At 51.2% G+C, this 27,222-nt stretch overlaps 1 protein-coding gene and 1 long non-coding RNA gene across 3 annotated transcripts in view; one reads left to right on the top strand and one right to left on the bottom strand.

The window, feature by feature from the left end:
• Positions 1–14,977: 14,977 nt before the first annotated feature.
• On the bottom strand, positions 14,978–20,425 carry LOC118970410 (uncharacterized). The gene is made up of 3 exons (XR_012126160.1): positions 20,244–20,425; positions 20,006–20,130; positions 14,978–19,339 (listed from the first exon to the last, which is right to left on the bottom strand). It is a non-coding gene; the product is annotated as an uncharacterized lncRNA (long non-coding RNA).
• Positions 20,426–20,580: 155 nt separating this feature from the next.
• LMX1B (LIM homeobox transcription factor 1 beta) overlaps positions 20,581–27,222 on the top strand; it is a 79,105-nt gene continuing 72,463 nt past the window's right edge. For both annotated transcript variants that reach the window (XM_037008149.2, XM_037008148.2), the window contains exons 1-2: positions 20,581–21,188; positions 22,016–22,202. In XM_037008149.2, the coding sequence (XP_036864044.2) occupies positions 21,050–21,188; positions 22,016–22,202 (326 nt within the window). In that variant the 5' untranslated portion in view covers positions 20,581–21,049. The remainder of the gene's footprint in view (positions 21,189–22,015; positions 22,203–27,222) is intronic.

Raw genomic sequence — 27,222 nt, 5'->3', positions numbered from 1 at the left:
ATACAAAAACAAGTGGCAGTGATCTGAAGAACCAGCAGAGCCATGGAATACCACACAGTCATGATGAAGGACTGCTGGGCAGATGTATCTGCATGCATGTGTTTATTTCTCTCTGAGTGAAATAGGTTACAATACAGTATCAGAGAATAATCCCATTTCAGTTTTTTATAAACACATATGTATGGGGAAATGTCTGGGAGGAAAATATTTCAAAATATTTACCTGATTATCCCTTCTAAGAGGTGGAGTTAGGAATAATGTGCACATTTCCCCATTCTTTTTTGTTTTATCTGCATTTTCTCGCCTTTCTACAGTTAAAGTTAAAACAGCAATATAAACAACTACCATTCATTAAACATGGACTTTGTGCTAAGAGCTGTAGTGAGGGCTCTTTATACATTTCTTTATCTAATCCTATAACAACTCTGGGACACAGGTACTGTTACTTTATCAGGCAGGAGTCTTTCAATTGAAAGTGCGAGGATACTCAGCACAAAGTGGTTTAAGCAAAGGAAAGAGGGTTAGTCAGCTTATGCCAATGGAAAATTATGACTGGCTTCATGCAGGGGCTCAAAACTTACCCGCCACAACTGGTTTCTCTTGGCTCCACCCCTCTGGTGCATGCTCCCACTGGAGACCCAAATGGCTTTGTGTCAGGGGCCAGTCACACCCTCACAACTGCAGTGCTATGAAAAAGTGGTCCTCAAAAGCCCTAAGGGACACACCACTGGATTGGCTTGGGTCACATGACCACTCACCTAACAATCTCTGTGGGCAGGTGGCAGATGCACCGATTGGCTTATGCCCAGGTCACTCATGGAGCCAGGGAATAAAACCATGATTCAGAGTGGGACAGAATTGGTTCTTCTAAAGCAAAAGCAAAATCAGAGTAATGCATGCTGGCTGTGGTGAAAATAAGCCATCTCCCCACAATTATCATCTTCAACTTACCAATGAGGGAGCTGGAGCTCAGAGATGGGAAATGGTTCGCTCAGAGTTATAGATAGTAAGTACAGGAGCAAGGATTTGAACTCTCGTTGTCTAACCCAAAGACCATAAACTTGTTTACTACATGATGTTGCCTTCCGTGATTACTTGTGTAGCATTTTGGTTAATTTGGAAACAAAATAAAATCATCAGTCTATGTCAGTGGGTTTGGGGTGTCTGGTTGCTTCAGGTGCAGGCAGGGTCAATACTTCCTCCTGAGATAGTGACCACCCAGCTGCTTTGTGTCTTTCCATCAAGACAAGCTACAAAGATGAGCCCTGACTCCAGCAAATGGCTAGTGCAGCTCAGAAAAAGAAGATACTACAATGTAACTATACTGTCACAGTAACAATATCTGATATTACTGATGACTTATCATGTGCCAGGTGTTGTGCCACTGATTCCTGGTGACCGTCTGTGGAGGTGGGAACTGTTGCTGCCCCGTGTTACATATGAAGGAACTGAAGCACAGAGAGGTGGGGTTCCTTGCCAAGGTCACACAGCTGTCTCAGGTGAAGGGCGGTGTAGGTTGAGGCTGACTCCAGAGTCAGCCCCCAATCACATGCCTATATGGTAGTTCCTCTGCAGCCAGGAGAGAATGTCATTGGTACAGAGATCAGAACTGTAGAAAGTGAATGTGCTGAGAAAGTAACTCTGAGTAGTAAAGGAACCAGGTAAGGTTGATGCTTCCAGCTGATGTCCTGAAGGCCATTCTCTTGGATGTTTCCCAGGGATGATTGTGCATTTGGGCCTGAGGCACATGGTGCAGCCCAGAAACCTGATAAATATTTTTCCCGTTATGATCTCAGCCTTAATCCTGAGTATATAATTACTTCACATGGTACAGGATATCATCACTGGTGAATATAAATCCACCATGTCAGTAGACACTTAAGTTTAAAAGGCTGCTCAGTTAGGAGAATGTTCATGATACATTGTTAGTGATCTGTTTTTTTTAATGTAAACTACAGCACTATATATAGAGCATGATCCAGATGTTGTTTCTTAAAAAAAGATATCCACACATAAAAAAGACCAAAGGGATAAACATAAAAGCTAACGCTGGGGCTAGTATCATAGATTATTTTTATTTTCTCACTTATGCTTTTCTATACTTTCCGGATTTTCTATAACGAAGTATACTATATCCATAATTTAAAAGTCATTAAATTGTTTACAAAGGTTTTCAAGTGTAAGAGGCCTAAGACTTCCACAATAACCTCAAGTTTTGTTTTTCTTTCAACTTTCTTTCATCATTTATTCATTCATTCAACAAATACCCACAGATTTCCGCTGTGCTGGGCTCAGGCTTACAGTGGATCAGACATGGATTCCCCTGAGGAGCTCCCTGTGCAGCGGACGAACCAACAAACCGACAGGCAGTCCTCACCCATAATTGTCTTCTCAGACATGAACAGCCCCATTAGCTGGGAGCCCTGTGAAGACAGGACCCTGCCCGGTCCATCTCTGTGTCCCAGTCCCTGAGATGGGGCGGGAAGCAGAATTAGGTGCTCGAGAAATACCTATGAACAAGTGGGTGACCAAGTTCAAGGAGACACAAGTTCAAATCCCAGCTCCCTGAGGACCAGTTTCCATTTCTGCAAGATGAAGGGATGATACCTACCTGCTGAGGTTGTCTCAAGGCTCCATTAGCACATGGACAGTCTCTGTGCAATGCCTAGAAATAGTACTAGGCCCTCAGCAAATGACACGATTCATTTCAAGTGGGGTAGATCACGACAGTGTACAGCCTGGGGTCAGGCCTTCCTCCGCAAGCTTCTGGAGCTTGACTAGAAAGAAATTTGGTTGAAGATTTGGAGAAAAGTGTGGAGACTATATTCCCATTTATCTAAAAGGGGAGGAGGCTTTACATTTCAAAATTAAAAGACAAACCAAAAAGTTGAAACAGCCAAACTTACCTAAAGGGAAAGGAAGGGAACAGGGTAGAGGGGCAGAGATAGAAGCTGGGCCACTGGTAATTGTCCATGTTTTGCAGACCTAATCTGGAAACCAGGCAAATATTTCACATCATTATAAAACAATGTCAAATGTCTCAAAAAGAAATTCCAAGTATCAAAAGCAAAGCGGCAACTTTGGCACTAACTACGGCAAGTTGGTGATAATCACGTGGAGAGAGATGACTCCAAGTGACTAAACCCCAGTAATGCGGACTGTCTCTCCCTAATAAGACAGTCCCTAAAGGCAAAGCAAAAATAAATAGACTGCAGAAGAAACAAAATCGATAATTGTACTGTCAGTGGTATTGGTATTCTTATCTGAGAATGTTCTGTGGAAGCGGGACTCAGCAAATAAGTGTATCTTTGACTGGGAACTGGGGAAAAGGACACATCGCATGGGAAAAAGGAAGTGTAGATGTAAGATGGATGAGGCCAAGCAAGAACACTGCAGTCCTGAATTTAAATTAGATGTGTCAAAATGAACTCATGGGGTAGTTTTTAATAAAGTAATAAACTTTATTTTTGAGCAGTTTCTGGTTTACAGAAACACTAAGCAGAAAGGACAGAACTCCCATTCCCCGTCATCTCCCCGTCTCCCCTTTCCCCTATCATTAACATCTTCCACTAGCGGGGTACCTTTGCCACAATTGATGAGCCAGTATTGATACATGATCATTAACTAAAGGCCATACATAGTTCATGTTCGGTTTCACTCTGTGGTGGACATTCTGTGGGTTTGGACAAATGTATAATGACATGCATCTATCATTGTACTACCATACAGAACAGTTTCAGTGCCCCCCAAAATCCCCTGTGCTCCTCCTCATCATCCCTTCCTCCCACCCACCCACCCAAATCCTGCAACTACTCATCTCTTTACTGTCTCCACCGCTTTGCCTTTTTCAAAATGTCATATAGTTGGACTTACACAGTGTATGCAGCCTTCTCAGACTGGCTTCTTTCACCAGGCGATATGCATTTAAGGTTTCTCAGTATCTTTTCATGGCTTGATACCACATTTCTTTTTACCACTGAATAACATTCCATGGCATAGATAAACTACAGCTTGTCCATCCACCTACTAAAAGACATCTTGGTTGCTTTCAAGGTCTGGCAATTATGACTTATGATGTATTCTATCTTAAAGAAAACAAATGCATTTCCCAGCTCTGTCCACTAAAAATGTATAGAAACAATGACCAACCCGATAGCGATGAGTATCCCTTAAGCCTCAATTGCCGTCTCTAAATGCCATTCCCCACCCAAGACCAGGGCTCCTTGGAAAAATGTCTGATTCTTTCTTGGGGAAGAAAATATACAAGATGAGGCTGGGGTATTTTGCTATTCCAGAAAGCAAGGAAATTATCAATCTACTGGGGTTAAAATGTCTCAGGGGTCAACCTGAAAAGGCTTTCTCTGGCTGAATGGACTCACCTGGGCATCACGAAGAATAATAATCACAGGGGATAGAAACATATCAGATAACATTAAATCCTTATGTTCATCAAGATACACACACACAAAAAAAAAACATCCGCAGAAAATACTATAAAAAATAACTCCAAGGATGTTAGGAAACCAACTCATTATTTAAGGACTGTTAAGGAATCAGGTCATTGCACTGTCTGTATTGCATATATTGCATCAAATTGTTCTGTACCTCAGAATAACTAAAGAGTTGATAAAAAGAAGTTCCTTATCACAAGTATTCCAGCTAAGGAAAGAAGAAGAAAGAATGGCATCATTTCACAGTCCCAAATGAAATAACGATTCTAGGCAGTGAGCATCAACAACTGCTAACTTCACAAAAAGAGAGATCAGAAGACCTTACGGGCCTCCTGATGGAGGGACACACCTCCTGTGAAGTAGTATGGCCAAAAATCGAACCTGAATCTGATCAAGCCTCTAGATCTAATTACAGGAAATACAGAGGACAGAGGAACACGTTAAAGGACCCCACAGGAATATAAGCAGCACAATCCAGATTGGGAGAAACTACAGGACAAACAACCAGGTTTCTTTAACAAATAAATGGCACGGGTAGAGAGGCGGGGAAGGAGGTAGAGAGAGATGGAGAATGAGAGAGCGACGGAGAGAAGCACTGTAAGAGACTTAAGAGACATACATGGACTTTTTTATAAGGTGTAAAAAACATTTATGAGACAATCAGGGAAATGTAAACATTGACTAGATACATGGGATGATAATAATGCCCCCCGGGTGTGAGAACAGTATTATAGCTATGATATTTTTTAAAAGGATTTCCTTATCTTTTGGAAAGATAAACCAAATAGTGATGGCTGAAATGCTATAGTGTCCAAGACTTGCTTCAAAAGAATCCACTGGGATAGAGGAATTAGGGTGGAATGTAGGCGAAGCAAGATGGGGCATGAGTTGTAAATGAAGGGTGCATTATTCTCTCTACTTTTATCTATGTTTGAAATTTTCCATCATAAAAAAGGCTTACCAACAACAAAATAAAAGCATGTTTTAGCAAAGGCAGAAGCAGCCCAGGATCTCTTGTATCTCTGATGTTTTTATGTTGTCACTTCTTCCGGTAAAATGTAGTCCAAGTGGCAACTTTCTTCTCAATACTCCAAAATTAACTGTTGGTGAGTTGGTTCTAACCTGCATGAGCAGGGGCAAGGAGGGGCCATGGGTGATGCCCCCCAACACCTCGTGTCAGCCAGCACCCTGGGAAGGACCACCCGCCACTGGGGAGAGGGAAGCAAGCTGGGTGTGGGCTCCGGCACTGCAGCCAACTTTGCATGAGCGAGATAGGAGTTTATAAACTCAGTCCCCCAGGGGGATTCCTCTCTGGGTCACGTGCAGTGCTGGGTGTTCACAGCCAGGCATGAGCCAGATGGATAGCAGCAGAGTCATGCAGTGATTGAGAGTCTGGACTCTGAAAAACATAGGTTCAAAAGTCCCAGGTCTCCGAGCATCTGCCTTCACCTGCCTGAGCCTCCATTTCGCACCTGTAGATGGGGAACAACAGGAGCGCCTTCCTTAGGCTGACATGTGGCTCCAGTGTGAGGATGTGCGTGAGCGCCGAGTTCAGTGCCAGGCTGGAGTGGTGCCCAAGAAAAGGAAGTTAGTTCTGCAGTTGTCGCTTTCATTATTTTCGAATAGTTGTTATATAGCCAGAATATAAGGTAGAGCTTTTCCCAATTTTTTCTTATGTTTGCCTCTTTAGAGAGTATGCCTTATTATGGGGCACTTTCTCAGTTATTCCACTTTGACCAACAGAAGTTTGGGGAAGATGCATTAGCCTGAAATGACCTCGTGTGGTGCTCATTTTGGATTTAATCACAGTAACCTGACAAATGGGCTGAAAGAGATAAAGTAATTTTGTGGGGCTTTAGAATTTCCCCTGTAAGTGTGGCCTTGCACACACAGGGGTTGAATACCATTGCAAACAAGCTTTTACAGTCCACTTCATAATGCAGTGTAGAAGCTGTACAAATTACAAACTTATACCTTCAAGAAGAATAAGTGTAACTTAATGGCATAATGTTTGCCAGATAGGTATTTGTGGTGTGGGATAATTACAGCACTGTACATGAACTTGTATGTCAAACGACTCAGAAGTGGAGACAGGGGCTCTGGAAAGTGATGCTGGACGTCTCAGAAAGTGGGTTAGTGGTGACAAAGACAGATTCAAAAATGCAAGTGAAGCAGGCAACAAAAGTGAAAATAGACAAATTGGACTTCAAAATTTAAAACTTCTACGCATCAAAGGGCACAAACAACACAATGAAAAGGCAACCCACTGTATGGGAGAAAATATTTGTAAATATTATGTCTGATAAAGCATTAATATCCTGACCATATAAAGAATGCTTAGCATGGGGGGCACAGGGAGGGCTGTGCAACACAGAGAAGATAAGTAGTGATTTTACAGCATCTTACTATGCAGATGGACAGTGACTGTGAAGGGGTATGTGGGGGGGACTTGGTGAAGAGGGGAGCCTAGTAAACATAATGTTCTTCATGTAATTGTAGATTAATGATACCAAAATAAAAAAAATAAATAAAAATAAAAAATAAATAAAATAAAATAAATAAAAAGAATGCTTATAGGTACAAAAACAGACCCATAGACAAATGGACAGACTAGAGAGTCCAGATATTAAACCAAGCATATGTGGTAAATTAATATATGATAAAGGAGCCATGGGGAAATGACAGTCTCTTCAAAAAGTGGTGTTGGAAAAACTGGACAGCTACATGGAAGAGAATGAAACTGGATTATTGTCTAACCCCATACACAAAAGTAAACTTGAAGTGGAACAAAGACCTGAATATAAGTCATGAAACCATAAAACTCTTAGAAGAAAACATAGGCAAAACTCTCCTGAATGTAAACATAAGCAACTTTTAATGAACATATCTCCTCAGGCAAGGGAAACAAAAGCAAAATGAGCAAGTGGGACTATATCAAACTAAAAAGCTTCTGTACAGCAAAGGACACTATCAATAGAACAAAAAGGCATCCTACAGTATGGAAGAATATATTCACAAATGACATATCTGATAAGGAGTTGACATCCAAAATATATAAAGAGCTCATGCACCTCAACAACCAAAAAGCAAATAATCCAATTAAAAAATGGGCAGAGGAGCTGAACAGACAGTTCTCCAAAGAAGAAATTCAGATGGCCAAGAGGCACATAAAAATATGCTCCATATCGCTAATCATCAGAGAAATGCAAAACCACAATGAGATATCACCTCACACCAGTTAGGGTGGCCAACATCCAAAAGACAAACAACAACAAATGCTGGTGAGGATGGGGAGAAAAGGGAACCCTCCTACACTGCTGGTGGGAATGTAAGCTAATTCAACCATTGTGGAAAGCAGTATGGAGGTTCCTCAAAAAGCTCAAAATAGAAATACCATTTGACCCAGGAATTCCACTCCTAGGAATTTACCCTAAGAATGCAGGAGCCCCATTTCAAAAAAGACATATGCACCCCTATGTTTATCGCAGCACTATTTACAATAGCCAAGAAGTGGAAGCAACCTAAGTGTCCATCACTAGGTGAGTGGATAAAGAAGATATGATACATATACACAATGGAATATTATTTGGCCAGAAGAAGAAAACAAATCCTACCATTTGCAACAACATGGACGGAGCTAGAGGGTATTATGCTCAGTGAAATAAGCCAGGCAGGGAAAGACAAGTACCAAATGATTTCCCTCATATGTGGAGTATAAGAACAAAGCAAAAACTGAAGGAACAAAACAGCAGCAGACTCACAGAACCCAAGAATGGACTAACCGTTACCAAAGGGAAAGGGACTGGGGAGGATGGGTGGGAAGGAAGGGACAGGGGGGGAAAGGGGTATTACGATTAGCACACATAATGTTGGGGGGTGGGCACGGGGAAGGCAGTATATACAGAGAAGACAAATAGTGATTCTATAGCATCTTACTATGCTGATAGACAGTGACTGTAATGGGGTATGTGGTGGGGACTTGATAATGGAAGGAATCTAGTAACCACAATGTTGCTCATGTAAGTGTATATTAATGATACCAAAATTTAAAAAAAAAGAATACAGGATCCCAGATTCAAAAAGACAGATGCACCCCTATGTTTATCGCAGCACTATTTACAATAGCCAAGAAATGGAAACAACCTAAGTGTCCATCAGTAGATGAGTGGATAAAGATCTGATAAATATACACAGTGGAATATTATTCAGCCATAAGAAGAAAACAAATCCTACCATTTGCAACAAAATGGATGGAGCTAGAGGGTATTATGCTCAGTGAAATAAGCCAGGCAGAGAAAAACAAGTACCAAATGATTTCCCGCATTTGTGGAGTATAACAATGAAGCAAAACTGAAGGAACAAAACAGCAACAGACTCACAGACTCCAAGAAGGGACTAGTGGTTACCAAAGGGAAGAGGGTGGGGAGGGTGAGTGGGGAGGGAGGGAGAAGGGGATTAAGGGGCATTATAATTAGCACACACAATATAGGTAGGTCATGGGGATGGCAGTATAGCCCAGAGAAGACAAGTAGTGACTCTATAGCATCTTACTAAGCTGATGGACAGTGACTGTAATGGGGTATGTGGTGGGGGCTTGATAATGGGGGGAATCTAGTAACCACATTGCTGCTCATGTGATTGTAGATCAATGATACCTTAATAAAAAATAAAAATAAAGAATGCCTATAACTCAATGAGCAAAAGAAACCAAACATGGACAAAAGACTTCAATAGACATTTCTCCAAAGAAGATGTACAAATGACCAATGGGCACATGAAAAGATGCTCAGCACCACTATTCATTAGGGAAATACCAATCAAAACCACAATGAGATACCACCGCGCACCCACTAGGATAACTACTATCTGAAAACAGAAAGTCTGATGAAAATAGAACCTTTGTGCACTGTAGGTGGGAATGTAAAATGGTGTAGTTGCTGAGGAAAACAGTATGGCAGTTCCTTAAAAAATTAAAATAAAATTACTCTATGATCCAGCAATTATACCCAAAAGAATTGAAATCAGGGGCTTGGAGAGATTTTTGTATACTCGGGTTCATAGCAGCATTATTCACAATAGCCAAAGGGTGGAAGCAACCCCAGTGTCCATCAGTAGAGGAATGGATAAGCAGAATGTGGTATATATGCACAATGAATATTATTCAGTCTTTTAAAAAAGGGAGTCCGTGACACATGCTATGACATAGATGAACCTTGAGACATTATGTTAAGTGAAATAAGCCAGTCACAAATGGACAAATAAATATGATTCCACCTATCTGAGGTCCCTAGAATAGCCAAATTCATCAGGATAGAAAATAGAAGGGTGGTGCGAGGGGCTGGGGATGGGAAATGGGGAGTTACTGTTTAATGGGTGCCAAGATCCAGTCTGGAAAGATGAAAAAATGTTCTGGAGATGAATGGTAGTGATGCTTGCACAGCACATGTGAATATACTTAACGTCACTGAACTAACTACACATGTAAAAATGGTTAAGATGGTACATTTTATGTATATTTTATCACAATTAAAAGTAATAAAAAAGGAAGAAGTGCAAGCGAGGAGTTTGAAATTAAACTGTCTCAGGAACTACAAGAAAATGCCAATATTTATATTTATTATCTCTTTTTAACCCATTTGTCAGGTTGCTGAATAAACACCCAAAATTATAATAAAAATTGTAATTGCAATTGTGCAGGTAATACCCAGTTCATAACCTAGTATTTTAGGTATGTGTTTGATAGTTTCTTCATCTTGCGTTTAAATACACAATTGGCCCAAATCATTAGGAAAATCCAAGGGTGTCTTCCATCCCTTCTCACGTGTTCAGGGTACACATGGAATCATCTCCCATCACCACTGTTTCCCCCTGCCTGGTTCTCCTTGGACACCTTGGTCCTCTCGGACAGTCCTGAACTGTTCAGGGATCTCATACGGCCTAGAATCCAGAGCACAGGGCTCCAAGACTCCCACAAAGCCTGCCCTTTCTCCCCATGGGATGTTTCCTAAATGCACTGAGCATGTAGTGTCTAAATGGCTCCTGCTTGTGTGCTTTTTAATATTCTTTTATTAAAAAGGAATGAAGCTGCTCAAAGAAATGGGTGGAAATATTTTTAAAATTATTCCTGCACGCCAACATCCTGAAAGCAGTGTTCCTTTTGCAGGGTCCCCTCAAGGATGTCACCTTCCAGTTGCCCGCTCAGTGGGCTCCCTCCATGAGAAGCTGGCCTGCAGGGCCTCTGCTCACGGGTGGCAGACAAGGGCTGAGGCCTTGAGGGTAGAATCCTGACAGTCACCACCATGCACTGGCTGCTCATGATGGGGACGGGGCCTCTGGCTGCATCCTCTTGTCCCCTTGCACTGTCTAAGGCCATCACAAGGCCACCAGGAGTTACCTCCATGGCTTCCATCAAGAATCCCAAGAGAGCAGCCCCTCCCTTCTTCACCCTGCCCTGTCCCCGCCTCCCAGGCCTCTTAGCTCTTCCCCATCCCCGAGACCCTGCTGCCTTGGTTTCTCAAGACCATTGCACCCTCCCCTGGCATCCAGCAAGCCCAGGTCTTCATCTGCATCTCCTTCAGCATGGGCGGTGAGGCCAAGCACATCTCTCCCGTGCTTAATGCTCCTGGGCAGAGGAAAGGCAGTGAAGGGGGCTGACGGAAAGGGGGTGATCATTCAGCACAAGTAATCAGACTCATCTTAGGCCATGAGTTATTTCTTGCCCCCTCAGCTGGTTTACATGGGAGAGGCATAGCCCAGCAAGCACCGAGTGGACCATGTTATATTTCAAGGGCATTTGTCCCCTCCCCGTCTTACAGAATCCCTTGCATTGCTTTGACACCAATGGGTGCCCCCTCATCACTCCTTCCTGATGCTTCCTGGGCTTCACCTTAAGACTGCATGGGGGTGGAGGGGGGATGGGGAAGACAGATAATCCCATTTCACAGCGAAGGAGAAACACATGCTGATAAAAATATGTAAGAGGTAAACTTAAGCTGGTCTGGAAGGTGAAGGAAGGCTTCTGGGAGGTGGTGATGTTTACACTTGAGGCAGGAAGAATGAATAAAAGTAAGCTAGGAAAAGAAAGTGGAGAGAGCCTTCCAACAAAGCCTGTTCAGGGCCTGCATGCAGGAGGGAGTGTGAGCTGCTTGAGAAGCTAAAAGAAGGCCAATGTGCTTGGCGAACAGCACAGAGAGAAAGGGGAAGGAGAGATGAATCCAGGGAGGTGGACACAGGCCAGGAGGCCTTAGAGGCCACTGGGAGGACTCTTGACTTAGAGGCTTTTCCTGAGTGTGGAAAAGCCTGCATTACCAAGCTCTTCCAGGGAGAAAAACTGCCCGCAGATTGTGTGGGCGGAAGCGTAGGTGGAAGCCAGGACTCAGGGATGGAATTCGCTGGCTTCTCTGTGCGCCAGGAACAGTTGCAAGGAGCTCTGGATGTCACAGAGCTCAACAACACACCCAGCTCACCACCCTTCTGAGGCTGTCCAGCACCAACAGGTGGCAGTGGAAGGGCAGTGGCTACAGGCCTGGCTCTGCCACTCCACGACCTTGAGCAAGGTACTTCCCCACTCTGGGTCTCACTTTCTTCATCTGTACAGTGGGTGTCAGTGCCAGCTGTCTCAAAGGTTTGTTTTAGGATTCCGTGAGATCACAGATGTTAAAAGCTTCACAAAGGGCCTGGTAGAGTAAGGCATCAACAAGAGATCACCATTATCATCATCACTAGTATTGCTATTGCTGGTATTTGCAGCCTGTCCCAACTCCTGAGCGCTGTTCCGCCTTTTGGTTGCTGGGCTGTCTGGGGATCTGATGCTGTCCCGGAACTGGCGTGCTCTACTCTTTTGCATAAATGTGCATCCTGCATTCAGAAGAGCCCCTCCTTCCACTCAGGGTCCAGCGAGGTTGCTCGGGGGACACATTCCAGAAAGAATAACTGTGTAACATGAAACCCTGAATCTGGAAACACAACCTCTATGGGAAATTAGAGGATAAGGTCTGCTCTGCGGACTGCCCAACTTCATTCCATACAAAAGGGATGCTGAAACTCAAAGGCCTCATCACTTGGCCTCCTGCCTATGGTCTCACTACTCACCACAGCCAGAGCTTCCTAAAAAATAAACTTCACTGTGGCACTATGCTGTTTAAACCCTCCCGTGGCCCCCCACTGCCCTCAGGTTCAAGCCCACACTCCTCCTGATCATGACCTACAACATCTGTGCCCTGATCCAGTGATACATGCTTCCAGTGGACCAAGTTCTTTCCTGCCTCAGGATCTTTGCACATGCAGTGGCCCTCTTGTCCCCTCCAGCAGGCCACTGCCAATTCTTCCAGATTCTAAAGCCCACGGACCTTGCTGAACCTCCAAACAGTAGTGGGAAATAGTAATATCATCCCCATTTTCCAGATGAAGAAACTGAGGCCCTGAGAACCACCATGTGATTCCTGAAACAAAGCCCCAGGCCATGCCAGCCAGACTCCAGGATCTTTGAGCACCCAAGAGGAAGCACCTGGTCATACCCCATCATAGCAGGAGAGCAGAGGTGGCTCAGAGAAGAGGGCTGAGCCAAGGAGAATGGGCCAATGTGCACAGAGCAAACGCACTGAAGTCACACTTAGCGCATTCAAAGCCCACCCTGGCCACTTACACTTGTGTTCAAAGGCAAGACATTTGACCTCTCTGAACCTCAGCCTTCCCAACTGTAAAGTGGGGCTAAATAATAATCCCTCCCTCACAGGTGCATTGTGAGTATTCAGGCAGCACCTGGCACGTGGTAGATACTCAGTGAATGGCATGATGCTGGCCTCCCTTGATGTATTGGGGAAGGCTGCACCAGTCCAGACCAGCCCATCCCAGACTACACTTGCATCACCCGAGGTTAGGCTGCTGGGGCCTGGGAACCATCCCTGCCCTGTTTTCTGTTTTGGGTTTTGTGTTTCCCAGCGTTTCCTTTGGAAAAAGTCCAGCTTCCTCCCTGCTGGAAGAAGGCAGGAGGGGATTGTTCACGCCTGGGCCTGGATGCCCGGGGGAGCTGTGTGGGGAGGTGGCAAGAGCTTGGAATTTGGAGTCTGGCCAATCCAGGTTCAAATCCAGGATCTAACATGTACAATGCTGTGTGACCCCAGGCAAGTGACTTCACCTCTCTGAGGGACTGATTTCCTCACCTGTTAAAAGGTCTCATGATTTCTACCTCAGAAAGTACTAGATGCAGATAGAGGGACTGAGATGAGAGAAGATTCTGGATATACTTCCCCAGTGGCCCCAGTGTGCCTGTGGTTAATTCCTCCTGGGGAGGGACTGAAGATGGGGAGAAAGCTATAGCTAACAGCAGAATTTAGCAACACAAATGCCACTGGCAAACTGAAGAGAGTGGTGGTCCTGCCTGGTGTGGGCACTGGGGATACAGTGGGGGACAGGGGAAGGCACAATTCAACTCCACATAACCCACACTTCCAGAATGAGGATCCACAATTATCAGACCTCTGATTTTTCAGGAGAAAAGTCCATATTTTCAAGCAAATTTTTTAATTAAACCATGATAAGGAATATAGACCATAAGAGTCCACTTATATAAAATTCAAAAACAGGCAAAACTCATGTGTGGTGATAAAAACCAGGGTAATGGTTTCCTTAGAGGAGGGGTGGGTAGTGCCTGGGAAGGGGCATAAGGAGAGATTCTGAGGAGCTGGTAACACTCTCTCCCTTGATCTGGGTGTCGGGGACATGAGTGCACCCCCTTCATAATTTTATGCTTTGTGCACTTCTCTATATGTATACTATATTTCAATAAAAATGCTAGAATACTTTTAGAAGGAATAAATCAAGACAGTGGTGCAGGGAGGAGAGACAGGAAGCATGGATCAGACTGAATGTATCTGCAGGTTGCATCCTGTGCACCAGCTGGGACACCTGAGACGGGAGCAGGGGTGACTTAAGCCGTTGACACTCTGGACTGGTTTCTCACCCTTAAGGGTCACCCTTGCTTCCCAAGCCACACAGGAAGAATGCCTATCCTACCCACCCCCATAGCTGCCTTGCCTGGAGATGGCTGGTGAGCCACATCTCCATTCATCCTGCCTCTCAGCCAGATTCTGCTGAGTTCAAATGCTGGAGAAACAGGCATATCCTGCCACTCGGATGATAAAGTGACACCCAGAAACCTCACCCTCGTTTATGATTCATCTTACTTCACCAAGCATACCCAGAGGACCGTAATGGAAAGGGCAGGCAGAGTTCTGCTTCCAAAAAAGCCTTCCTAGAATCTGGATCTCCCCAAGTCTGCCTCCCAGCCCCGAGCAACTCCATGGGGGAAACCCAAAGGCAGCAAACTCAACTGGCAGCAACCCAAGTGCCCTTGAGCCCCGCCAACAGAGGGGTGGTGGTTAGTAGTGAGACTGCCTGGGCTCCACCCCTCTGCCTGGTCCCGATATCTTGGTTTTATTTTTTATTTTCACTCTTTTCTTTCCTGAGCACCAATGGAAGACACACACGCCTCCTACATAAAGCAGCACTAACCAAACAAATGCTCATCATATGCATTTATTTGCACAGACACTCATAAACACTTTACTAGACACCCAGTAATTACAAGAAGGGGCAAACCTCCAATTCTGTAGATCCCAAGCATTTTGAAGTGCATTTAAGATAAAGATCAAATAGAATGGGTGCTGGCCCCTGCATCACACGCAGCCCCCTTCCCCCACCATGGACCCTCAGGGTAGAGACCAATGAACTTCCTTGCTTTTGTGAATTTGTGTCCAATTCATATAAAATGTCTTTCTGTAAGTTATTCTTAGTTTCCTAATGGGACTTTTATGGTTCCAAATACAGTCCTGGGCCTTTTCTTTGTTCTGGCTCAGGTCCTTGGGAGGGGAAGCCCCTGGTTCTAGCTGGGCTGCTGAAATAACCCAACCCATCCATTTGGTAAGAAATGCAAAGATTCTTGAGCTTTTAAAAAAATAAATATAAGAAAAGATTTTAAAGATTTTCGAGCTGTTAAAAAAATAAAGATAAACAGCACCTTGACGGTCCCACCCGGTCAGTTTTGATGCATTGGGCCTGACGCTCCTAATTCTGTTGTCTCCCAAAACTTGCCTAGGCTCCAGGCTCCACAGCCAGGGCGCATGCAGAAGGCAGGGGCTGTCTGGGTGGGTGTCTGGCACTGCCTGCATGGGTGAGGTCGGGGGTGGGGGTTCTCCTGTGCCCGGCCCACAGGTGCCTGGATCTGAGTTTCACCTGCCCTAAAAGAAGACAGTTGGCTGAGCTCAGGCCCTGGTAGGAGGAAGAGGAGGAGGCAGCTGTGACCTCCCCAGCCCTGGGGACTCCCTTTGATCCAAGTATTCACCAAACATTTATAGAGGCCTACTATGTGCCAGTCACTGTGGAGAGCACTTAGGAGCCATCCTCTCTAACAGCCTTGTGGGCTGAGTGGTATTGTTATGCACACTTCACAGATCAGGAAGCTGAGGTACAGAGGGCGGACTTGCGGAGACCCCACAGGCAGATCCTGAACCAGATGTGGGTGATCCCCTGAGATCTGCTCTTGAACCCTCTGAACCACTGCCTGGCCAGTGGAAGACTTAGCCCTGGGCACCTGGCCAGGGCACTGTCCCTCCCCAGCCCTGAGGGCAGATAGCAGCCTTTGGATCCCAGCGCATCTCATCTCCTGACCGACCAGGAAGGAATCTCATAACAAATGGCCCAGACCTTGTATCGAACAGTCATGAGTCTGTGGCCGGAGGACCCCTGCCCCCACCCCATCAGCTAGTTGAAGAAGGGGCTGGGCTGCAGGAAGGACAGGACTTGGCTGGGGCTGGAAATCCCTGCGTCGCACCCTCGCACACAGCCTCAGAGATATACTCCGTCTCACCAACAAACTGACGTGAGTCCTGTCCCCTGCCACCTCTCTCAGGAGCCTAGAAACCCCAGATGGGAGATTGAGAACCCGCTCCTGGCCCTCAGTCCAAAGGACCCAGCTTGGATCTCTGCCTGGTCGGTCCTCTCTTCCACCACGGTTATTGTCTCTGCAAGCCCTCCACAGGCACAAGACCACAGACACTTTCCCTGGGCTGTGGGAAGGCGGCCAGGTGACTTATCACACACATCCATCTCTCTGCTGGCTGAGAAGGGGCCTAAGCCTTTGAACTATGTGTCCTGGGGTCAAGCACAGCTGGGAACCATCGACCCGAACATGGTCACCAGCAGCTCAGAATGAAGGTTCAGGTACTCAACGTCTGCCGGTGCTGTCTGGCTGCACTTCCAGAGCTCCCAGGTGTCGGAATCCCGGCCTGCATCCCAGGAATGGCAGCCCCCAATCCAGCCCACAGCTTGGGGCGGCTCTGGTCCAGTCTGCCTGCCTCCCGCTATCTGAAGATGGCCCAGGCCAGTGGCACTGGGGGAAGCTGAGGCAGGTCTGGCTCTCAGGGCGGCGTGTAATTGCGGGTCCTGCAGCCCTTGGTCTGTGCCTTCGGCTCCTCCGCACCCGGCGGGCTAGAGCTGGGCCTGGTACTCCATCCCCGCCGGGGATCCTCGCCTCCACCTTGGGCTGTAAACAGGGAGGGGACCTTGTTTCAGCTCTGGTCAGAAGCATAGTCCTGCAGAGAACAGACAGGACCCCACAGTGGGCACGGGTCTTGGGGTTGTGCTCATGGGAGGCCAGTAGCACAGGCAGGCGCAGGGGTGCACGGCCCTAAGGACAGGAGCAAAGGGTTCGTGGAAATGGGGTTTCCGCAGGATTATGGGGAGCTAATACACCCGCCTAGAGCTTCCCTCTCGGTGCTTGCTTCTTCCCAAACAATTCTGAATGGCCGGCTTGGTCTTTCCTCAGGTGGAGAAAAGCTGAGGCTGTTTCTGCCGCTGATCCGCACCAGAGAGAATCCTGGATCCGCCGGTGCGTGCGGGTGCCACCGGCCGTCGGGGTTTGGGGTCCAGGGCTGCACGTATCTGATCTCAGGGCTCCGATCGAGGCCAGCAAAGTGCCTCTGGCCGCCTCCTGGAAGTACCCGGCTCTGGGCTTAGGCCCGCGTCCTACCGTGCAGTCGGCTTCTTCCGCGGGGGGTAAGGGATGCGGTGGGAGGCCCAGAAGCCGCGGCTGTGCTCGAGACCCAAGGCCTCTGCGCGTCTGTACGAAGGACCCGGGACCGCTCACTCCTCTGGGGGAGCGAGGGGCCGTGCAGCGGCGACAAAGGACAAGGACCAGGACCTATAGGGTAATCCGGAGAGAGGGAGGGAGTGCGGGTACGGATGGACAGTGAGCGGGGAGGACCCGGAGAGGGACTCCAGGTTTGTGGTCTGGGTAGCCCGACTCCCAGACTAGAAAGAGAAGCCCGCTGCTGGGTCTGGCCCCTCACGTCGGCCCTCTCGATGTGAGCTCTGGTGGTGTGGGCTTTGACACGGGCAGGAGCACCGGGGCGATGTGCCAAGCTTCTCTGCGGCCCTGGAAACACGACCCTGGGCACAGTCGGTGGCCCTTGCTTGGCTCTGGACGCCAGCGCGGGGACAGAGAAGCCTCGGAGGCCAGGCTACAGGGGCCCCGTTCAGCCAAAGGGATAAATGTGGAGAGGAAGAGGCCCGGCACAGGGAAGTAGGGAGTGGGAGACAGAGGAGGAGAACGGAACGCTGCACCGAAAGTTTGGGGTCCTAGACGAGTCTGCAGAGCAATGACAGGAGAGGATTCCCTACTGCGCTCGGAAGAAGGCGAGAGTCTGGGCCTGGAACCAGGACCCTCTCGCCTACAGAAGCTGGTGCAGAGGCGCAGCGATGCCAGCAGAGGGCAGAATGCACCCGGTGGGTCTGCCAGCCCCGCGCCGGCTCAGCGCCTCCCGGCTCTGCACGCCTGAACCTTACCCGCTCGGCTTCTCCCGGCAACTGCCGCGCCCCCGCCCCAGATGCCCGGACAAGGCGGCCCAGGCCCAGGTCCTACCTCGGGAAATCACGGCCTGGGGTTTCCAGGCTGCGCAAGGCCAGGGGACAAAGGGCGTCTGAGAGAAACTCCATTTCCACTCATCCACCGTCCTAGATACAGACACAACAAAGACACGAGAAATACATGCAGACACAAAGCCACACACACAAACCCAAAAACTCCGAACGACATGCGAGCACACAGAATCATTCAGAAATACACACAGATACACAAAGGTGACACGAAGACGCGCATAAGCAGAAAAAGATTCCAGCCACAGAGACTGAGAGGCACACAAAGACCTGTGCCCCCGCATAGAATGACACAGACACAGGGGTACACACAAAGACCTACAAAAGCACAGAAGATCCAGAGGCATGGCAGGACCTGCAGATTCGCACCCAGACATATATGCCTGCAGGGGAATCGACACAGATTCAGACGCTGCTCTGCTCGGAGCCCAGATAGTCGCAGGGACACAGAAATATTGTTTGTGCACAGAGACACGGGTGCACAGGCACGCAAGAACCTCAGAGGCGGGAGCATCGACACGCACAGGCACACATAGATACTCACCAACACACACGCAGGTACTGGGGTGGGGCGGGAGCCTCTAATCCTCCACAAAGCCGGGCCCCTGCGCGGGGCCCCGCGGCACAGGGGGCCACTTCTGACCAAGCCTCCCGCAGGCTCCAAATCCGATCCGCCCTCTCGCCTCTAGCGGGGTCAGGGGACCCGCCTCCCGTGCCCTCCGCCCCCTCCCCGCTCCGCGCCGCTGCCCCGCTCCCGGAGGGGCCGGGTTGCCCCGCAGAGGCTGGCGGGGGCAGCCACCGCCTGTCCCGGGGACGCATCAGCCCTCCTGCTCCAGGGCGAGCCGCGCCTCCGTGGGGATCCAGGAGTCCGAAGACACAGACGGTCCGGGAGCGGTGCACTGCAGCCCGACGCAGCGGCCTGGGCGCCGAGCGCGGTACCAAGGCCAGGTGGGTACCTGCCGCGGCAGATGCCGGAGTCGGCCTCTCGGTCTCGCTGGCCTTTAGCTCCCCAGTGCCGAGGCGCACTTTGCCCAGACTAGCCAGGGTGCTGTCCCTGCAAGCGCGGCCTATCGACCCCTGGAGGGGTCCCTCCGCCTCCAAAGGTAGCCTATCCCAGCGGCCAGTCCGCTTTCCTTCAAGCAGCCTAATTCTTGTCTTCGGGAGTCTTCAGTCCTGGACGCCGGGGCCCCCAACCCCTACCACTGCCTCTCACTCCAAATCCGGCCAGGCCAGGTTCTCGGCGACTGACCCCCACCGCTGCCCAAGAACACCTTTCCCAGATCTAATGGTCCTCTAACCTCTCCTGCCTTTTGAACCCGTGCCTGACCTTCCTCGCACGCCCAATACCCCCCATCCTTGATCCCAGGGCCCTCCAGGATCTTCGCTCAACTTACTCAATCTCTTCCCCTCCTAAGGATTCCTGGAGCCCTCACCCCAAATCCGGGGCCCATCCCTCCCTCCTTCCCTGGGCCAGGGTCCCCTTTGGCAAATCCTGGGCAAGCAGCCTTCCGCGCCTGCCGGTCCCTGTCTTCACCCCTGGCAGCTAGCCCTCTCCGCGGACCAAACCAGCCCCGGAAGGCGCCGCCGCCTGGGGAACGCCAACTCAGCCCGGGGCGACCTACCTCGGCCGATAGTCGGGGTTCCCGGGCCGCCTCTCCCGGCCGGCGCCGTCCCCTGGTGGAGCCGCTGCGCTCCCCGCGGTCCGCTCAGTCTGGTCTCGCTCGGGCCACTCCTCTTAGCGCTGAAGCTTTACAAAATATTAATAATAAAGAAGGCAAGAAAGAAAAAAAGCCTTCATTCCCCAACTCCCAAATCAATTTTTCAAAGGGGTGTGGCGGAAAGATTTGTTTCGAAGCCTACTCAAACTTCGGCGAGGGGCCAGCGGGGAGCTCGGCCTGGCCGGGGCGCCCGGTCCGCGCTCGGGGCCAGGCACGGCGCGGGGCACACGCCGGGGGCGCGGGGAGTCCTCCCGCGGGGGGGCGGCGACGGCACTATTTGACGTGGAGCCGCCGGCTCATCCCGGCGCAGGGATACGAGGCGCACCAATGAGTTCAAATGTCAGGAAGTTTGAGGAGGGGTGAGGCGGCTCCCGGCCGGAGTATCCCTCCGCCGCCAGCCCCAGCTCTAAACCCAGCCGCTCCCCCGGCGCACCATGGCACTGGAGTAGCGCGGGGAGCGCGCCCGGAGCCCCGCGGCCCGCTGCGCCCCGCCCGGGACCCCGCTGCGCCGCCTGCGCCCCCCCAGCCCGCGGGGCCGCCCCTGCACCCCCGCCCCCTCCCCCGCCCGCTGCCGCCGCCGCCACCGCCGCTGCTGCCGCCGCCGCCTCCTCCCGGCGGCTCCGTCTGCCGCCGCCGCCGCCGCCGCCGCCGCAGCCCGGCTCCGGGGCTGACAAGCAGGTGACAGAGGAGCCGGCGCGCGTGGCTGCGAGTGCCCGGGAGAACGCGGCGCGGACTGCAGCCGCCCGGGCCCGCCCTCACGACGCCGGGGCCCGGGGCCAGCGCGTCGCCCCTCCGCGCTCGCCTGGGACACGCCGGCGGCCCCAGCCACAGCCCCATCCCCGTGGGAGCCGCACCTCCCCGGCTCCCGGCCCGTCTCGGCGGCGGTGAGCGGGCGGGCGGGCGGGCAAGCATCCTGGCCGGCGGGGCCCGCAGCGTGCCCCGCGTCTCATGGATATAGCAACAGGTCCCCAGTCGCTGGATAGGTGCTTTCCCCGCGGGCAGACGGACTGCGCTAAGATGTTGGACGGCATCAAGATGGAGGAGCACGCCCTGCGCCCCGGGCCCGCCACTCTGGGGGTGCTGCTGGGTGAGTGCGGGGTCGCAACGCCCAAGTGGCCATGGGCAGGGGACAGGGACGTCCTCCGGAGGTGGACACAGGCGTCCAAACGAACGGATAAAGGAAATGGTTTGCAGGACGTGGGGGTGCGGGGCATAGAGAAAAGACTCGGAATGATTACTGGGGGTGGGGGGCAACAGGCATCCTGAGGCGACGGCGGTATGCAGGGACACCACGTAGGAAGAGGGAGGACAGGACAGCTCCAGCTGTCACCTCCATCCTCCCCGGGCCTCGGTTCTAGAGCTGCCACTCCAGGGAGGGGTAAAAAACTGGGTGGCAAGGGTGATAGAGGACCCAAGTAGTCACCTTGGCAAGCTTGGGAGTGGTGCCAGGTCACTTTGTGAGGGTGAGCTTCTAAGAGAAAAATGCCCTCTGGGCCACCCAGCACACAGGTTTTGGGGAGATTGGGGACCGAAGACCACGAACGCCACTGTGGGGCGTGTCAGCCAGCGAGCGCCCCAGCCTCACCTCGCCTGTCTCGGTCCCAGCCGGCTACCCCGCGCGGTGCTCGTTCCCATATATATTAACGCCAAGCGGTGGATCTCCGGAGAAGGGGAGAGCGCAGAGCCGAGCCGAGGCTCGAGGCCCGCGGCCTCTCCGCCCCGGAGCCCGCGGACTGGGACAAACTAGCTAAGGCTGCCCGGCTCCTGGCGCGGTGGCCAGGGGAGCGCAGGCGGCGGGCGGCGCTCCCGGGCTGCCCTCGCCCGTAGGGCCGGGGCTGCGGGCACCGCGCGGCCGGGACGCCGGGGCCGGGCTGGTCAGCGCTGACCGCCCGGCTCTCGCCCTGTGCGCTGCAGGCTCCGACTGCCCGCATCCCGCCGTCTGCGAGGGCTGCCAGCGACCCATCTCCGACCGCTTCCTGATGCGAGTCAACGAGTCGTCCTGGCACGAGGAGTGTTTGCAGTGCGCGGCGTGTCAGCAAGCCCTCACCACCAGCTGCTACTTCCGGGATCGGAAACTGTACTGCAAACAAGACTACCAACAGTAAGCGCCTCTCGTCCTCCGTCTTCCCCGCCGCCCGGCGCTCGAGCCCGGCCGCCCCCCACTGCCAGACCCGGCCCGCGTCCGCCCTGCCGCCGGCTCCGAGGGCTCCGCGGTCTGAGCGTCTCCCGGCAGAGGCGAACCATCCCAGCCTGGCCGATACTGGTGGGGTGGCCGGGAGCCTCCAGCGGCCCCTAGTTGCCATTCTTTGTGCGGGAAAACTGCCCTAGTTGGAGTGTAGGACAAGGCCCCGGGCCAACGTGGGGATGCCACACCCGCATCCTGGGACAGGGGCTGACCCCACTGAGGCCTGAATGGGGACCAAGAAGTGACTTCCAAATGAAAGCAATGCTTAAGGGAGCCAGGCCCTGGCGATGTGCTTCTCCAGCTCAAAGGCAGGGTTTGGGATTCCTGGAACAAGGAGGTGGAGTAGGGGTGCGGAACGGCCTGAGCAGCCCAGATGCCCCCTTCCTGCCAGGCTCCTGGCTGCATTCTTGGTCCCTGATGGAGGGAAAAGGGTGTCAATCCTCCCCAAACCGTTCCATGCGGGAGTTTTGCACTTATAATTTTGGTTGGCTGGAGAAGCTGTCTGGGAAGAGGTGGCAAACCGCAATGCAGGGTTCCCCGTGGAGATGAGGTGCTGACCAAGTCACCCGTCCCCAGCAGGCCTTCTTTCTTGCAGTGTGTATGCAACTGGGGAGCCGGTGGCCTGCTCTGCCCTGATGGAGCCCAAGCCTCGAGGTTAAGGCGGGAGACTGTGGGTTGAGCCCTACCTGGTGACTTTTGTTTTTAGCTGGGACTATGGATTCATCTGGCAAGGGGCCGGACAGAGAAGAATAGTTACAGATTTTTTTTTCTTTTGGCCCTCTGGGTTTTGTGCCTGGCACTGTGATTGGTAGAGAAGCAGAGAGGAATAACAGCCCAAAGAGGAGTGTGGGGATCCCCAGGGCAACATTTCAGAGACAAGTGCTGCCTGTGGGAACTTTCTAGTGAGGCCTGGAAAACCCTTTCATATGGGGATGCAGGGGGCTGCTGCTCAGGTAGTTGGGGGCTCAGAGGGGCGGTATGTGCCCACCAAGGCTCCTGGGAAAAGGCTGGGCTGCCAGTGCCTGGTGATGATTGTAGCCCAGGGACTGTCCCTAAATCCAGGCCCTGGTGGGAAGTGGAGTAGCTGTGTGCCCTCTCCTTACTTTTCCAACTGCTTGGCTGAGGACTAGAAATAGTGGGAGTGCAGGCCAGAGCCCTAGAAGAGGGTGTTGGATTCAGCTGTGAAAGGCCCTGGCTGAACCCCATGCTAACACCTAACCTGGCTGTGCGGCCCTGGACTGGGGGCCCAGCAGGAGCTGCTTTATGTGCCTTGCTCTTCCTGCTGGCTGAGGGGCTCTGTGCAGGCAGGAATAGGGGTCCAGTTCAGAGAGTCAGCTCTTGTGCTGGTCCCAGACCCCCACTGAAACCTCCCCCTCTGTCTGGAGCACCAGGGTAGGCACATTGCCATTGGTCAGGTTTGTGCTGTGCCCCGGACTGATACGATTCTCGTTCCAGGGGAAGGCAAGGCCACCATCAGCTGGGCCACAGGCAGGATTAAGCAGCACGAAGAAAATGAGGAAAATAGTTTGAGTAGACTTGGTCGGGGCTTTGGGGCTCACCAGCCTCCAGCCCACCTACATCTTGCCTATCTGTACCCCTCACTTTGCTCTGCCTGCCTGACTCGGAGCTCAGCTCTGGTAGTGCCATTTCCCACTCAGCTCAGCCAGTGGCCTGGACAATTCAACATATGGAGACAGGAGGGCCAGGAAACTGGAAATCGGTCTCCAAGTCATTTGTGCAGATTTTTGAAAAAAAAATTTTTACATACTGGAAGGACTCTTTCCAACCTCTCATACATACATATCTGCCCATTCTCTCCCACTCCTTGCCCCAAGCGTTTATGGAGCTTCTCTCTAAAACCAGGAGAGGATGCTCCTGGTTCTCCATAGCACAGAACCATAGTCACAAAACCTGAACTGGATATTCCCTTAAAGTAGAGCGGCCAAACCCCTGGTTTTTACAAAACAATTACATTTGCTACGGCTTTGTCGAAAGTATATTTGTTTAAAAAAGAAAAAAATAAGGCGCCTGACTTTAGTTCAGCTGGGAGGGGGTTTGCCAGTGAATTTTGGCCCTGGGCAAACCTCAGGTCCCAAGTCCCCAGTCTAGGTCCCACAGCCAGGGCTGCAGCCTCCAGGCGGGCATTAGGCCGCTCAAGGTGCCCTCCTCCCCCCTCACCTCTCTTTTTTCCAATAGGGCCAATTAGGTATCAGCACTGGGAGGACCAGTTTGGGGCTAAGGAAGGGTTGTTATCTATACACTCCTGGGGACAAATACCCCGATGGGTCACACTTCAGCATTTCCCAGGGCGAGCCTGCACAGCGAGGCAGGCAGGGGCTCCCTGGAAAGCTGTGTTCTTTGCACAACAAAAAATATATTTCACGATTTATTTTTTCCTTTGAGGATCGGCAGATGCATATTTATCGCATCTGTGTATAATGCTTTTCAGACAAGAACCCAGGCAAGTGGACGCAAAAAACGTGGTTCCTCGGTTTTGTCCAGTCTGTGCGTCAGCGGTACTGGGAAATTAATAGCACCCACTCCTTCAGTAACTTTTGGAAAATGTGTCCTTGGCCAGCGAGGGGCTGTCGGGCTCGGTCCTTAGAAAGAGGTAGCTGTTTTCATTAAGTGTCTCTTCCTCCTTTCGATTTGTTTAAAAGATCCGGGACGCCCAGAAGCGCAACGTTATTTTACGCACCACAGGGGTGATTAATTGACTTTCGGGCGCATTTAATCACGTTTGATAAAGTCCACCCGCACGTCCCGGACGGGCAGAGCAGAGCGCGCGCCGGCCATAGCGTTTGGGCATTTTCACGCATAACTCGAAAAGTCGTCTTTTTTCCCATATGTATTTTTTAGGGTGTGGAGGGGCTCCTTCTTTTTAAAAAAGGAGAGAGAAAAAGCATCAGATCGCTCTCCTGTGCCAGCGGCTCTGGCCCCTTGGCAGCCCGAGCTCGTTCTCGGGCAGAAAACACGGTTGGAAACCGGGAGAAAAACTCGGCCTCCAAACACAAAATCACGAACACCTCTCTCCTTCCACCGGAGAACATACGAGAAAAAAAAAATGACAACCTAGTTCCCACCTCCCCCATTTTTTTCTTGGCGGCTCAGCCAAGTATAATTATGTAACTCTCTTTTCTTGCTGTCTGTCGCTCGTCTGGAAAGGGTTTCTGTCCTGAGGAGGTGGCGAATTCCTGGAGGAGGCTCCGGAAGTGGGGAGGGTCGGTGCGTGAGTCCAAAAATCTGTCACAAAATGGAGTCTGATCGCTTGTAAGACAGCTCCCAGGCCTGGCGACCCGACGCTCGTTGGGGTGCGAGCGGGAGCCTGCGTGCGCGAAGAGGCGCGGGGCTCCTACCCGGGCCGGGCTCCCACCTCGGCCTCCGGGGCCGGCGGCAACCTTCCGCCGGCCGAGCCTGCGTGGGGCGGCCTCGCCTCTCTGCAGGAGAGTTACAGGGCTCCGCGGAGCTTCCCCTTGGGCTCCCCTGCCCAGGTAGGATGCGCCCACCTTGGCAGAATGGGGGCATCGAGGCTTTGATTGAGTTTCACCAAAAGCTAAGTCCTGGGGTGATTTTTTTTTTTTTTTTTTAATTTACCCCAGCTGGCTGCAGCTCCAGTGGCCCAGCCCGGCTCTTCCTGCACATTCCTTTCCTTGGAAGTGTTTACACCGGGAAAGGCCTTCCTGGGAGGCTCACCTTTCCTAAGAGTACCAGCACCCTTGGAGGGCGGCGTGTGGCCCAGGGGGAGAGTAAAGTCAGGCTCCAACCTTTTCTGCCTGCTCTTTCTCCCAGTGTGGGAGGCCTCCCATAGGCCTTGCTGCAGAGTGCCATTTACCAGCAGCACCCCCTCCACCTGTGGGTACTTCAGCTGGCATGGCCTCCGTCTCACTAATTCAGTGCTGCAGACACCCCTGCCTAGAGTCTAGGGTTGGAGGGCCTGTCCTGGAAATGGATCTGCTTGGAAGGAAGAGCCAGTACTTTGCCTTATAAAAAGGTCTCGGTAGTGCTCTCCCTGGGGATCTGAGGGCTGAAGGGCTCACTCTGCCAGCCCAAGTCTGGGGACCCTCTGGCTCCTGGGAAGGAACCTCTCCATTTAACCCCAGCACCTTGGCTGCGGGTGGGAGGGCAAGCACAGGCCTTCCTGAGGCTGCAGTCATCTGCTGCTGAAGGCAGGCATTATTCACAGCTGACTCCTGGCTCACCCTGTATTCCCCAGACTCTGGGCTGGTACAGCCTAATTTGTTTGCCTGATTTTTCTCTAGTCGGGGAAGCAGGCTGTGAGGACCTCCTCTGGGGTATGTGATTGTTGACCCTCAGCGCCCTCCCACCCTGTCCATTGGAGCCAGGCTAGGACCACACAGCCCAGGCACCTACATGAGCCTATTCTGTAAAATGGGGACATATCCACCTGGGAGAAAGTATTCTTATAAGAATTCAAGATAACATGCCCTAAAGGACCTGGCATCTTGCCTGGCATATTGTTAATAGTCTGGAAATTATCGTTGTTACTATTCTCACCATCAATGTGGCAAGAAATGCCTTGCTTCCAAGGACACACACCAAACTGCCTATGGGTTTCATGCTAGAGAGGGGTGCAGCTGGCATGCTGGGCTTGCTGTGAGCCTCTTATGCAGGGAAGAGGGGGGGCACCCTTGGGAAAACCATCTCCTTTGCCTGAGTGGGACACTGTAGAGGTCCTGCCTCCCTCCAGTGATGAAAAGAGCTTTAGATGCTGAGACCAACCTGGGTTCACCTCCCAGCCCCAGCACTCAGCAGCTGTATGGTCTTAGCCAAGTGGCTGCCCATTTCTGAACCCCAGGGTTCTTTGTAGACTAGGGGTGATGATATCATTTCTAGGGTGGTTGTGAGGATTACACAGGGCACTGGTGGGGCTTCAGGCAATGTTCCATACTCCGCAGGAGATCTAGTATCCCCTACT

This window comes from Manis javanica, chromosome 2 (genome assembly GCF_040802235.1).
Source record: "Manis javanica isolate MJ-LG chromosome 2, MJ_LKY, whole genome shotgun sequence".
Lineage (NCBI taxonomy): Eukaryota > Metazoa > Chordata > Mammalia > Pholidota > Manidae > Manis > Manis javanica.
This window is presented reverse-complemented; position numbering and strand designations above follow the sequence as displayed.